Source organism: Phoca vitulina, unplaced genomic scaffold (genome assembly GCF_004348235.1).
Source record: "Phoca vitulina isolate PV1807 unplaced genomic scaffold, GSC_HSeal_1.0 scaffold6, whole genome shotgun sequence".
NCBI lineage: Eukaryota > Metazoa > Chordata > Mammalia > Carnivora > Phocidae > Phoca > Phoca vitulina.
Window position 1 is genome coordinate 39,571,509 of NW_022589709.1, and position 15,109 is coordinate 39,586,617.

At 35.8% G+C, this 15,109-nt stretch overlaps 1 protein-coding gene across 1 annotated transcript in view; it reads right to left on the reverse strand.

The window, feature by feature from the left end:
• The window catches only part of ADGRV1 (adhesion G protein-coupled receptor V1), a 538,587-nt gene that overhangs the window by 475,430 nt on the left and 48,048 nt on the right, over positions 1-15,109 (reverse strand). Inside the window, exon 2 of the mRNA XM_032403550.1 lies at positions 1,899-2,083. Within this exon, the coding sequence (XP_032259441.1) occupies positions 1,899-2,083 (185 nt within the window). The remainder of the gene's footprint in view (positions 1-1,898; positions 2,084-15,109) is intronic.

Genomic DNA, 15,109 nt, shown 5'->3' on the forward strand with positions numbered 1-15,109 from the left:
CTGCCTTCGGCTCAGGTCATGATCCTGGAGTCCCTGGATCGAGTCCCGCATCGGGCTCTCTGCTCAGCAGGGAGTCTGCTTCTCCCTCTGACCCTCCCCCCTCCCATGTGCTCTCTCTCTCTCTCTCTCATTCTCTCTGTCTCAAATAAATAAATAAAATCTTTAAAAAAAAAAAAGAAGAAAGAAAAGTAATAATTATATAGGAAAGTAAGGATGTGAATTTTTTTTTCTCTGCCTCTTAACTGATCTGAAGTGGATTACAGCAAACCTGACAAGAAAACTAACTGTAGCTAAAACTCTCCCAAAGAAGAGGTGGAAATAGCCTGCCAAAATGTATCAGGAAAATCAGTTATTTACCCTATGGTTTTCAAAGAAATGCTTTTTCCAAAAATTTCAACTGAAGTTTTATTTATATTCTCCCCCACAACTCCAATAAAGACCCAATTCCTTTAGCATTCCAAATTATTAGTCATTGTAAACTTTTCCTTAACTGTTGAAGACTTCATTCTGTAACTTCAGCATTGCTAATAAGATTTTTGAGGGAGCAGTAATTATGAAATTATAAACAGCAACTTCTTATGCAAAGCTAAATGAGATTTCTTTTGCCAAAGATCTCACAATGAACAACTTAGCTACTGGAAAAAACTATGATTTAGTACACATAAAAAATGAAGAACATGTATAGGAAAATTATAGTCAATTTCTAGTTTTCTTTTATAAGAATAAAGTTTAAATACTTGAGATACCCAATTAAGTTGTTAAGGGTATTGAAAAACTTGTACTCTTTAACATAAAAAATGGTACAGTCTTTTAGAAAGCATTAGCTATCAAGAGCCACTGAAACAAAGAGAAAAACACAGTAATCCAGCCCCCCCAAAAAATCACTTAACAACCCAAAATATGTAAAAATTGATACATATGTAAACATTTTCATCAAAGCAGCATTTACAGCAGCAAAAATTGGAAGCAACCTCAATGACAAACAGGTGAAAAATGATTGAGAAATGATGATGCCACCATTGTGAGAAGCTGTGAAAATGAAAGGGCAATCCCAAAACCTATGATACAATCGAAATTATGCATCAAAGATTACCAAGTAAAATGTATACTCAAGTTCACATGAATTCAGTAAATATATTCACATGTCATAAATTAAAAACTCAAAGCAATGCACAAAATTATAAAACTGGGTTTCTTTCGTAGGTAGTCTTTCTTCTTTATCTCTTTTTACAATGTTTCACAATGTGGTAATTTAACCTCCTGCTTCAAAACTTTTTCTTGAAAAAAAAATTTCAAGTACTTTGGGCCTCAAATATAGCAATACCCTTAGTGGTCATAGGACATTACTTTCTGGTTAAACATAGACACAAATATATGCACACATAATCCATCCAATAACTGTGTGCAAGATAGCTTGATAGTTAAACAAATCCTGCCTAACTTCTACTTAAGTTAATGTACTTCCTTTCTCCCAAGCTCTCTGACAAAATTCATTTTTAATTTGCCATTTTTCTGCTTTTAAATATTTATGTATTTTCCCTAAACCACACGAAATAAATAATCTGAACAGAGATAATGTGGATCCAAATTACTCAAAGTAAAATTTTCTTTTACTTAGAAATACTTATTCATGTCTTTGGTTTTTATTTGTTTTAAAATAAATATATGAACATTTTAAAATAATCAGTCTATACTGTTACAATACTATTATTGCCGAGTGCATATGCTACCTTGGAGCACTATATAAACTATTAGAAATATGAATGGAATAGTGTAACTGCAAGTCATCTATCATAATGAAACTACTCAGAGTCTCAAACAGTTAAAAAAATTCTTGTCACTAAAACGAAGAAATTTCATACCATCTATTTCAGTAATAGAACCAAATCATTTCTTACCGATACAATTGCAGTGACATTTGCCGGCTCTCCTATCCTTTCGATGACAAGACGAATAACTGTTGTACTTGTTTCATTAACTACAAATTTTGTTTGTCCGGCAAACCTTATTTCTGTTCCTCCAAACACAAAAGTGATGAATAAAGCTGAGAGGAGATTCACTAGTAAAGATGCAGAGGGCATCCCTATAAGAAAAAAAAAAAGAAAAAAAGCTTTGTTCACAAAACATATCTAATGTATTTTCATTAGACTGTGTTTACCTACAGGTATAAACACAGAGTGGAGAGCTAGACAATAAGCAACTAAGACAAAAATACATCAAATATTAAGCACCCAACTTAAATATGTGATCAAAGAAGCAAGTTAAAAATCACAATCTCTTCTGTGGTTCTTTTTTACAATTCATAACTACTTTTTGTTCTTTAACCTATATATCAAGATCACAGTTATTAGTAGCCTTAAACTTATTTATTAAATTAGGATTTTTTAAATTTTTGACCCTAAAATTTGTTATAAGAAAAACACAAAACAGTACCTTGGAAATGGAATTAAAGCCCATATTCCCCCCAAATTAAACTGTAAAATGCAAGCTAAAACTAAAAAATTATCAAATGGATCAATAATCTTAATGGGGCTTCTTCATCTTTTTATTTGATGATCACACAAATATGAGAGAACGCTTAAAAGTGGTATGTAAAAGCAGTTGAAGCTAAAACTTTATTATAAATTGATTTCTTGGTTGTGTCTACCTTTTCCTGAAATTTATCTCATTTGAGAATGTTTTAAAAAGAATTTTCAGTTACTGCAAGGAAATGCTAATGTTTTCAACATAAATTTTCAGGACTTCAATTTCTCCCATTTTACTAGCTAAAATCCTAATATCATTTCTTAGAAAATGTCTATGTTGCTTTAAAAATAAGCAACACAGACAAAAATTTGACAAAGTGTGTATTTCCTTCTTTTCCATAAGTTCTATTGTTTTTTTCTTAGTAGAGTGTGTGTGTTTATGAGTCATCAGTAGTGTTCCTGCTTTCAGCACTGTGTGATTCAAGTGTTTTCAAAAGCACAACAGTGCAGTGGCCTCTTGAAAGCACTGTTGTTTTGTAATGTAGATGTACCTCTAAAAATGTGAACAATTGATCTCACGGATCATTAAGATTCCAATGGATTATGTGATCAGTCACACGAACAAAACAAGTTCATGTGTTTTAAAGGAGAGTTGCATTAAGCACTCTATGAGCCAAAATGCTTCCTATTAATCTTTACCTTGGTCAAGAAGTAATAAAACTTTCATGTATGTGGTATTTCCACATGGCTACACATGGCTTTGTATTTAGAAACCACCAAACACACAAGTTCTTGATACATTTTAATTTAAATGCAATTTTCTCAGTCAAGCATATTCAAACAATGCAATCTGAGATGGCTTAATGATGTTTCACATATTTATGGCTGCAAAATCCACAGACAAGGATGCAGAGGTCAGACGGAGGCCAGGAAGGAGATACAGGCCAACAGGGACAGAGATTCCGGAGGACTAAGACAATTTGTACACCTGCGCCTTCTCTCTAAGAATGTTCACCTGTCATGGGAATAAGGGACTTGGGAGAAGAAATAAAACAGCTCTCTCTTCCCTGACTTCTAAGGCAGAAACCTTAACCAAAAGAAAGTTAATTTAAAAAATGAGAGAAAGAGAAGGAAAAAGGCAAAGCCTGGGGTGAGGCAGGAGAGTAGGAGCAGCTCTGGGGCCGCCAAAGACAACTGAAGATCTTCTGTGGAATTCTAAAGCCAGAATGATTTCACACCTCACTTATGACAAATAGTGGGAAAGAAATGAACTAGGAATGAGAAAGAGAATACAGAATGGAGGGGTGAGGAGGCAGTGAGCTTGGCTTTGGATGTGTAAGAAAAAGATCAACTTTGGTCTATTGTGATTTTGGAAGAAAAAATTCCTTGAACATAAGATGTGACAGAACTTTGAGCTGAGAGAAATAAGAAGACACCTGAAGTTCTAAGTGAGAAAGAGTGAAAGTGAACTATAGCATGACAAAGGGGAATCATGAATGGCTGAGGAACTAAGTTCTCAAAATTTGTTCTGCATCAGAATCAATTCAAATGTTTGTTAAAAATGTTAACTCACTCAAAATTTCTGATCCAGGGAATTTAGGTTGAGGCCCAGGAATCTACATTCAACAGGCAGCCCTGTTGATTCTAATGTAACTGATCCTTGAGATACACTTGACATACACTGTCCTAGACTGTGAGGAAGAGTGTGAGTAGTGTGTTCTGGAGTGGACGTACAATAGACCACATTTGCAGGTTTGAGTTAATTATTGAATTTTTCAATGCAATATGCTTGAACTTACTGCAGACTTCCTTATACATGTTTTTCTATATGTTACTATATTATATTCTAAGATTCCATATATCCTGAGGAAAAACTGCATAGACCTATAGAAAGTGATCAGAACAGCTAATGTTTATGTACTGTTGTTGCAGAAACTTTATATAATAATAACACAATGAACCTTCACAACATCCCTGTGAAGAAGGTACTAGTAGCATTAATCCCATTTATAGCTGAGGAAACTAAGGCACAGAGAAGTTAGTTAACACATGTGGTGCTACTTAACTAAGTGCTACTTAAGTGACCAGGCAGGATTTGAACCCAGCAGTCCACTTGCAGACTTTACCCCATAACCATACTATATTGCCTCTTACATTCTATTCCTACAAATCATGTCTCCATCTTGAAAAATTTGGTAGATTGCTTATGCTACCTGTTTCCAAACATTCAAATATTTTAAACTCATGCACAATAACCAAAACTTCCATAAATCTGTATAATTACAAGTCTCCTAAAAGTGTGCACATTATTATTCTAATAAACATTATATTTATTTAACAGAAACTACAGTTCTCCTGACTACTTTAAATATTTAATAGCATCTTTTAATGTCAGGACCAATGAGCTCAAGTGGTACATTCTTGCTATTTCCCAGGCAATTAGAGCTCCAAGATCTTGTGGTTAAGTCAGTAAATTCATTTTAAATTGGTGCACATCAGTGAATTTTGAGATTATGTGAAATGAACAAACAAGCATGATTGGAAATGCCTCAAATTCTGTGACATCATTGATAATTGACTCTCCCCTGCTTTCATCTTTTCAACTTGTAAGAAAAGTTGTTGAGGCAAAGTTGGCATTCAATAGAAACTAAAAGATGAAGAAAAAGCTTTGAAAATGAAGTTCCCATTAAAAGACAGGCATAATTACACAAATACTGAAGTTTCTTTTTTAGAGTAACTAGGTACATTTTCCTCTATCGTACTAAAAATCTAGTCTTTGGAACTCCCTTTATTAAACTCAGAAGACTAGGCATTAACAACTGACACAACACATAAGTATTATATATATTTCAGGTAACTTTTCTCTTACTAGATCTAAGAAAAGTTTTACATGACTCATCAGACCACCTATTTTAAACTTCTCTGTAAAATGAATTCCAAACAACATGTGCTTAAAGATGTCCTTAATTCATATTCTGTCACAACTGTAAAAGAATAATTTTAGCATTCTTAAGTCATTCCTCTGCTCTGCAGTGGCATGATGTTCCAATATTCAAATCCTCTCCTTTTCAACTATCATCATGTTCTCCTCACACCTTGCTCAGTATGATTCAAAGGAAATGAAAGCTGTTCCTGTCAATAGATCTCTTATCTCTGAATAGATTTCTAATCATGTTAAAACAATATGAGATTTATGTTACTTTCTTGCTTATTTCCTGAATTTTACTATGAAGCTTTGACAGAGTCCTGATAACATATAGGCACAAAGTGTTTGGTTTTTAGATTCCAGTAATCACATTCAGCCTATACAAAAAGCCATCTAATTCTGCAAAGAATATTTCAAAATTAAAAATCAGGAACGTATTAGAATAGTACCTACAATGCAAATTGGTTGCTTTCAGAAGAGCAGATTAAAACATGGTTATATCGGCACCTGCTCCTGCACATTGTGCAGCACCCTGGGCTCATCACTGAGGATATAAACATCCATAAGATACGGTTCTCGGCTCCATGATTCTCGCGGCAATGGGCAAATGACTCAGATCAGGCCAACCCAAACCAAAAGGACAATTCTGAGATTCCTGCTTAAGCATAAAGATGCAGATTCCCTCTACTGCTGGATTCGGGATCATTTTGATTGGGGACAGTTTCCTCCAAAGCCTGGAAATGAAGCCAAAACATTTTGCCAGAGACAGAGCCAAGAGGTGGAGAGGAGCCAAGTCTTGATAATCAAGCTGAGCTTCCTGAATCCAGCTTTACCCTGGCCTTTTCAGTTACTGAGGCAATAAATTACATTTTTTTTTTTTTTTGACAGCCAGCTTAGGCTGGAATTTCTGTCACTTTCAACATCGATATTTATCTGTTAACGTCCAATCTGTGACACTATGAACCCATGTCAGGATATACCAAGTGGAAGATTCCTCCTCTTTCACTCCAACATTCAACAGTCTTAGTCTTTCTAAACTTCTGTAAAAGAATACCACACTAGCTATCTTTCCTGTTCCCATGCAGTTATTACCACCATCTATAGTATTTTCTCCTTCCACCTCAAAACTGACAATGACTAGTAAGGAAATTTAGGACATGCAGACAAACCAAAGATGCCTTCACAATAAAACAAAGCGGGACAGGAGTACACCACATTGACTCAGTGTTCTGGAAAAGTTGATGCATTCTGATTGTCCCAAGGAACCCCAATATTATGCTTCTTTAAATCAGCATAGCATTAATTCCTTTCTCTTGCTTTTTTCCTGAATCCCTAGCTCTTCTTTCTCTTTGGAAAACCTACTGGTATTCACTAACTTTATTTTCCACTTGGATTACTCAGCACACAACATATTAAACATCATTTATAAAATAAAACTCTCCAACACAGTATGTCATACTAACCACAAAATTCTAAATCCTGCTTATCTTCCTATCTCACCTCTAATTACCAGTACCTTAGGAAAGATAGTAAGTATAGTATATCCTAAGTAAATGGGAATAGCCCTCTATTTGAAGTTTCAGTAAGTTTGTAGGAACAAAACAGAATAGAATAGAATAAAGTAATAAATGAGAATCAGCACCCAATAGATGACAACATAAAGAAAAACATATATAAAAAATTGATTTTGCTGCGTTTGCAGTAATCAGTTTTCATACAAAACCTTTGGTCACTTCAAAAGTTAACTTTGTTGGGGCACCTAGGTGGCTGGGTGGGTTAAGCCTCTGACTCTTGATTTGGGCTCAGGCCAAGATCTCAGGGTTGTGAGATGGACCCCTGCCTTGGGCCCTGCGCTGGGGGTGGAGCCTGCTTAAGATTCTCTCTCTCTCTCTCCCTCCCCCCACCCGCTCCTCCATCCCCCACCCACTTAATAAATAAATAAATAAATAAAAGATAAAAGTTAACTTTGTCTTTTTAAGTTTCAGAATAAACAACTGTACAACCCATGTGAGTGACTGGACACGGTGAAATGACAAACATTATTAGTGCAGAATTGAAGGAATGCATTGACCTTTTGTTTCAGTTGTTGCCTTGTCAATGCCGTAGCAAGTATCTTCCCACAGTGTGACCACCAGGTAACTGATACTGAAAATATGATCCTAATGGAGAAAGGTTTTCTAGTTTAGAATTACTTCAATTCTATTACATTTACTAACGGGCATTCTAAAGCTATAGAGTTACTCCTACGGAACAAGAGAAGTTTCATCACTCATATCATAAATTATTCAGCCTCTAAGAATTCTTAACCTGTGTTATTTATATTTGGGTGAGTACTACAAAAAATTGATGTTTTCCTTCTTCCATACCAAAACAGAATTTAAATTTGCAACTTTCAATAAAATGTAAGCTGATGATACAAATAGAGGAAAAGCTAGATATTTTAGATAAAAAAAGGGGGTAGTCTCTTATAGTTATTTGGACTATACCTAAAGTTTACTACCTTTGTTTTTTAATTTATTTAAAATTTTTAAGGAATATATTATATTTTATTCATCTTTAAATAAAATACATATACGCTGGCACAATAGTAACAAGTAAGTGTCCCTCACAACAGCCCCCACCAGCCATATGCCCCGCCTACCCAGAATCAATTACAATTATCAACTTTATCTATCTCTCACAAGAGAGAATCTATGTACATATTAAGATGTCCATCTATAGGAGAAAATTTCTGTGACAGATTTTGTTTTCTTCTGCATACAGACTTCAGGAATCAGCACATCTTCTCAAGATGGTAGTTGATAGAGAAATGGATACGATGGTTTGATGTTGACATTCATGATGGGAACACATATAATTGTCTCAACTACATTCCACCACCATTGTAGATCTCTTTGATTAAATGATTGTGTCCACGGACTTTCACTACACCCGTCAAATCACCCTCTAGGGAAACAGACACAAATCTGGCAACTTGCACTTTCCTAGACCACATATTGTCAAGCCTACATTCATTGGGACTTCTTGACCTCTACACGTGGAACACAAGAATGATCCTGGGATTCCCCTTGATTCTTTCTCTTTGATCTGTTTGCTGATTCCATGTTTTCTTCTTTCTTGGTTTACTTGGTTTATTCCCTTGTTTTGAAGGAGAACATTCTCCAGTAACTTCCTAAGAAAGGGTGTGTAGAAATAAACCTTTTAAATCTTGCATGTTAGGAATTATTGTGTATTAATCTTCCACTCAACAACATTTTCATTGGGTATAGAATTTCACGTGAAAATAATTTTCATTATTTTGAAAGCCCTGTTCCATTATTTTCAAACTTCCAGTGTTGCTGTTAAGAAATCCAAAATCATTTTGATTATGAAATATTGTATGTTTATTTGCTTTGTTCTCCCTCTGGAAGGTTCTTCTCTTTGTTCACAGTGTTATAAAATTTTACAGGATTTTTCTTGGAATGGGTTTATTTTTGTTCATTTGAGCACTCAGTCAGCCCCCTTCAGTCTGACACTCAACCTTCAGATCTGGAAAATTTTATTTTACACTGATCTCTCCCCCTTCCATTTTCACTGTTGTTTTTCATCCTAAAACTCTTATTATTTCATCTTGGTATTCTGGAATTGATCCTCTCATTTTCTTATCCTTTATTCTAATTTCCAAATCTTTGATCTTTGCCTGAGAATTTAACTCATCATTAAATTTCAATTCTCCTACTATTTTTTTAAATTTATGCTATTGTGCTTTCAATTTCCAAGAATTTATGGTATCCTGTTCTTTTTCCATAAATCAAAAACCTTCTTTGATCTCTCAGAAAGTACTAATTTTTTTTAAGTTTTCTCTTTATAGTCTTTGTTACCTCTAAATTGCTTTGTTATTTAATCTGGGATCTATCTTCTACATAAGATTTCTTCAAACATCTGGTAATTCTTGATTATCTGTATATGCTTAAAACTAAGAGACTAAAAGGATGATTGCATGTGCTGAATATATGGATCTGTTTATCTGAATATGATTAAGAATCAGAGACCAAAATGAAAAATTTGAAGTTTTGAACATATGTGAGTGTAGCTTGTCAACACTGGGTGAAATGAGTTAACTTTTTATTAGGAAGTCTCAATTTTAGTACCTTTAGAAAAGACTTTACTCTCAGGTTGATCAGGTTCCCCAAAGAAGAATTTTCCATTCTACTATCTACAAGATACAGATATAACTACGAAGACTTCAGGGACCAAGGGCAGGAAAGTGACTGGAACCTCAGCAATCAGTAATCATATGGTCATCTAATCTCCTGTTTTCTTTAGGGATCCTCACTCTTCAAATATGCTTCAGATCCCCAATCAAGAAACTATGTTTAACGGTATCCAGAGAAAAAATAGTAGAGCTGCAGGGAAGAGGGGTCAGCAACAGTATAGAACAGATGCTAATTATAGCAATACAATGACTCCTGAGACAGCTTTAATCCCATCTAGTTGTTTACCCAGCCCACCCACCCCCATAGTTACAGAGGTACTTGGCACTACCACTCCCTATATTTTTTTGAGAATTCTGTGCAAATTTAGCTATTCCTTGGCCTGCTAGCTTATAGAGTTAAGCTGCTGTCAGTATGCTAAGCCAATTATTACTCATCTGTCTGCCTTCTGGCTCAAAAACCACATTGCTGTTGTCTCTTCTCCTCTTCTATCCTCTCCTCTCCTCTCCTCTCTTCTTCTATCCTTGTGGGTTTATACAAATTTTTTTAAAAAAACCCTTTACCATAAACTTTTAGGTGGTTTAGGAAGACCCAATATTAAAATTGTATATCTAAAGTTCCTATATTCTCCAATTTTCTTAAATATTCAAGTATAATCTTAAATCCTGTCATGGCTCTAACAAAACATTTTGGCATCTCCCATTAACTGCTTCCAACAGATTATTTTCATCACCCTCATATTTTCAACTAATTTTTTTTTTTTTGCCTTTCACCTACTTTTGTATTAATCATGCATTGGGAGCCAAAATACCTAGGATCTAGTTCCAAACTGGGTGATGGGTTCATGGAGATTCACTATTTCTTCTACTTTTGTGAATGTTTATAATTTTCCATAATAAAAAGGCCTTTATAAGAAAAATCTTTGAAGGCTCCTAACTGTACTTAAAGTGCAGACTCCTTACCATGGACTACAAGACCTGGTATAAACAGACCCTATCTATTGGGTCTTGTATCAAGTACCACTCTCCCCCTCACTCACAGCCACACTGGTGGTGTTCCAGATCCTTGGATGAGTCAAACCCTTTCTCACTTCTGTGCCATAGCTGGTTGCTCCCAGGCTAGGACTCTCTTCCTTCCCACCTTTCCCATGACACTTTCTCATCTTTTATGTTTTTGCTTAAATGTCATCTTCTCAGAGTGACCTTTCTATTCTCTGTATGTAAAGACATTTGTCCTCTGATGGTCTCCTCTCAGCTTTTTGTTTCTTTCATTAATCACAACATGCACTTATTCTGTCTCTCCCCTTAGAAGAAAAGCATCAGGACAGTGATCTCGCCCATCTTGGATACCTTTTGCATTCTCAACACCTAGCATGAGTACAGAGGTGAGGCTCAACAATATTGATAATTTTTAAGAAAAAGTATCCAAAACTTGGATATAAAGCAAAAAAGCATGTGGCATGTAATTTCAATATCAGATAGGGCACAGCCCCATCCAAGATTTAAAGAAATGCACTTTGTTCAACTCAATGACTCTTTACTATTGATAAAAGGTTTCAGACTTAGTGAAGTTACATGTAAATTTGGAAATTTTCATGCAGTAAAGGTGCAAATAATTTTTGTCCAGTGAAACAGATAATCCAGAGGTCACAGCTTCATTGCTTGGAGGACAATAACCAGTTTTATAACTAACCTAGGAATCTTATCTCAACATTCCTTTATTAATTTTCTTATACATACTTAGTTCCTCAAAAGCTCTTTGAAGCAGTATTAACACTCTCTTGGTTTCCTCACTAATGGGTTGAATAATATCTTTGACATGTGCTCATCTTACATTTTTATGAGTCATATTTACCAACTTTTGCAAAGTGTGCTTTAACACAATCTCTCTTTTTTTCTTTTTCTTTTCTTTTTTTTTTCAGAGGAGTAACCATGATAGAACAAATCACCCTGGCACATGCATACGACTCTGGTTCCACAAAACCATTTCAGTAAACAGCTGTACAGTTTGAACCAAAACTTCCAAGAAAAGTAACACATTACTAAACACAAATGAGGTAAGTAAATGCTTGAGACATAAAATCTTTTAAATAACGTATGTGCACTTCAGATTTCTATCGTATTTCCAAAATATTTAAGCTTGACATTTCCCATGAAACCACACAGTACCAAATGCTTGAGTCATCAACTAGATCACAAAAGCCATTCAAGCTGCTTATATTTGAATTACAAATGCTCACCAAGAAAACAGGAAGAACAATGTGCAGAAGCTTCAACTCTAGAATATGTGGGGCACTAGAAGATTATGGATTTCAACTGCGCTCTCTCTATCCCACTTTGGCAAAGCACAAAATGAAGGATTCACGACACTAAATTCTTTGAGGCAAATTTAGAAGCAATAAAGTCAGTCAAGATGTGTGCACACAGATTCCCAGTATGAGTGGGCTAAAGGTATCTCTTGTCAAGAAGTAAGACACGCTTGCCTTTTTGCTCCTTTGAAATATAAGGATCATGTGTTTAAACAAAGATTTCTTGAACCACCATTAGGTGGCACCCCTCCATCTCACTGAACACTGCTATAATTAGTTCTAGTCTTTCATTCCTCTGAGATTCAGTTATTACCTTAAAAAAAAAGTTCTTTTAGCCACTTTTTCTGAGTTTCTTTCTGTTTTGTACCTATTTATAGAATATCATTTGTTTTCAATGAAGAATCTAGGCACTGTCATTTCTAAAGGAATTATACGCACTCATGGCAGGTAAGGGAAAGAACAAAGTAAAGAGTTTCATGTTTCATGTTGAAACTGGAGGTTTTGCCCCGAGAGGTCTAGAGACATGTTTTTTAGGCCAAACTGTGTCTACAAAATAATACTAAAAGAATTTTTTCCAAGATTTAAAATTTGATGTCACATTTTAAAAAATGGATTTCTAGGTTATTTTGAAAAAACTGAGTCCACATTTCTACATGACATCAGTTGGCCCCAGCTGAATAGCAACTGTTAATTGTAAAGAGAACTTGAATTCCAGGACCACACCAATGTCTCCTCTAACTGGGATCAAAGAAGAAAGTAAAATACTTCTTATATTCATGCCATTCAAAGGTAGAAAAACACGTACAAGTGTATGTCCACACATACCCCTGCACACACATACCCCCCTGTAGGGTCCCAGGAATTTGATTTTACAGGGCAAACGGAGAGTAGTCCTAGTAGTACCTACTTGGGGATCCTGCAATAGAAGCTATGAAGCCTCTAGCTGGACACTGCCAATACCCCTGGGGATGCTGCGTCCCTGGTCACCTCTAGTCTCTGCCATCTTCCCATCTTTGCCATCAATGGACAAGTTAAGCTACTTCTCTGGGCCCCACGTTCCCTCAACTGTTAAAGGAAGGAAAAAAGAATAGCTACAGCACTAGGGTATTTGTGAGGCACTTAGAAATTCATTCCAGTACACCAGGAAGTACCAGATTCCAGGCTCTGGACCTTCAATGTCCAGTGGCCAAGAAACCAAAGGAAATAAGACTGGGCATCCTAGACTGTCCTGTGTGAGGCTCTCTTTCCACCCACCCTCCCATCTAATGTAGCAACATTAGAATGAAAGGAGGATGTCTGAGGTAAGATGGAAACATCCAGAACCTAGGAAAGTTTGCAAAGCACAATGAAAAACCAAGATGCCACTGCAAGGTCTGAAGGGAATGAACTGCAACACTGTATTTGAAGAACAAAATGGTGAGACTCCTAATGTTCCTGGAATGCCTGCAAAACTCAAACCAGAGAATCAGCTACCTCTACACACTGTAACTGGCATGGAAAGCACAGGCAGAAGAGAGATCTGGGAACTTTGGAAATGCCTACCTACCTGGTCGCACCTGTCACTCCAGAGAGGGAGAACAGTACTTCTCAGAGTTAGAAAAATTAGTCTGTATTCTATCTATAATAACTTGAGGTTCCTCCAGAGGAACAAAAGAGTACAAAAGAAAACAAAAGATAGACCAAGAGGGCCTGAAGTTGTTTTGAGGTCAAAACTACTGTCACAATCATGCTGTAGCCGAGGATCATCTTCAGGCTTTAACACAACAAACCTTTTATTTATTTTTTCCATCGAAGTATACTTGACATACAATATTAGTTTCAGGCATACAACATAGTGATTCAACAGTTACATACATTATGAAATGCTCACCACGATAAGCATAGTCACTATCTATCACCACAAAAAATTATCACAATATTATTGATTATATTCCTTATGCTATACTTTCACTCACCGTGACTTATTTATTTTATAACTGAAGTCTGTATCTCGTTATCCCCTTCACTTAGTTTGCCTATCTTGCCACCCCTCTCCCCTTTGACAACCACTAGTTTGGCCTATATTCATGAGTCTGTTTCTCTTTGTTATTTGTCTGTTCATTTGTTTTATTCCAGCTAAGTACAATCGTATGGTATTTATCTTTCTCTATCTGACTTATCTAACTTAGCATAATACTGTCTAGGTCCATCCATGTTGTTGTGAATAGCAAGACTTCATTCTTTTTCATAGCTAAGTAATATTCCATTGCATATATATACACCACATCTTCATTTTCCATTCATCTAATGATGGATCCTTAGGTTGCTTCCCTACCTTGGTTATTGTAATAATGCTGCAATAAACATAAGGGTGTATATATCTTTTCGAGTGTTTTTGTTTTCCTTGGGTAAATACCCATCAATTAAATTACTGGATCATATGGTACTTCTATGTTTTTTTAGTTTTTTGAGGACCATCCTATACTGTTTTCCATGGTGACTATACCTCCATTCCCACCAACAGTGCATGAGGGTTCCCTTTTCTCCACATCCTCACCAACACTTGTTACTTCCTGTCTTTTTGATATTAACCATTCTGACTGATGTGAGGTAATAGCTCATGGTGGTTTTGATATGCATTTCCCTGATGAAGAGTGATGCTGAACACCTTTTCATATGTCTGTTGGCCATCTGTGTGTCCTCCTTGGAAAAATGTCTACTCATTTAATTGAATAATTTTTTTTTTTTTTAAGATTTTATTTATCTGAGAGAGAGCACAAGCCGTGTGGGAGGGGCAGAGGGAGAAGCAGACCCCTCTGAGCAGGGAGACCGATACGGGGCTCAATCCCAGGACCCCAGGATCATGACCTGAGCTGAAGGCATATGCTTAACTGACTTAGCCACCCAGACACCCCAAATTTGTTTTTTTTTTTTCCTTTAGGAGTTTTATGGTTCCACATCTTACATTTAGGTCTTAATCTATTTTGAATTTATTTTTGTGTATGGTGTAAGCAAGTGGTCTATTTTAATTCTTTTGCATGTAGCTACCCAATTTTCCCAACACAATTTATCAAAGATACTATCTTTTCCCCCATTATATATTCTTGCCTTCTTTGTCACAGATTAATTGACCATATAAACATGGATTTATTTCTGGGTTCTCTATTCCATTCATCCATGTATCTATTTCTGTGCCAGTACCATACTGTTTTGATTACTACAGCTTTGCAGCAGGTCT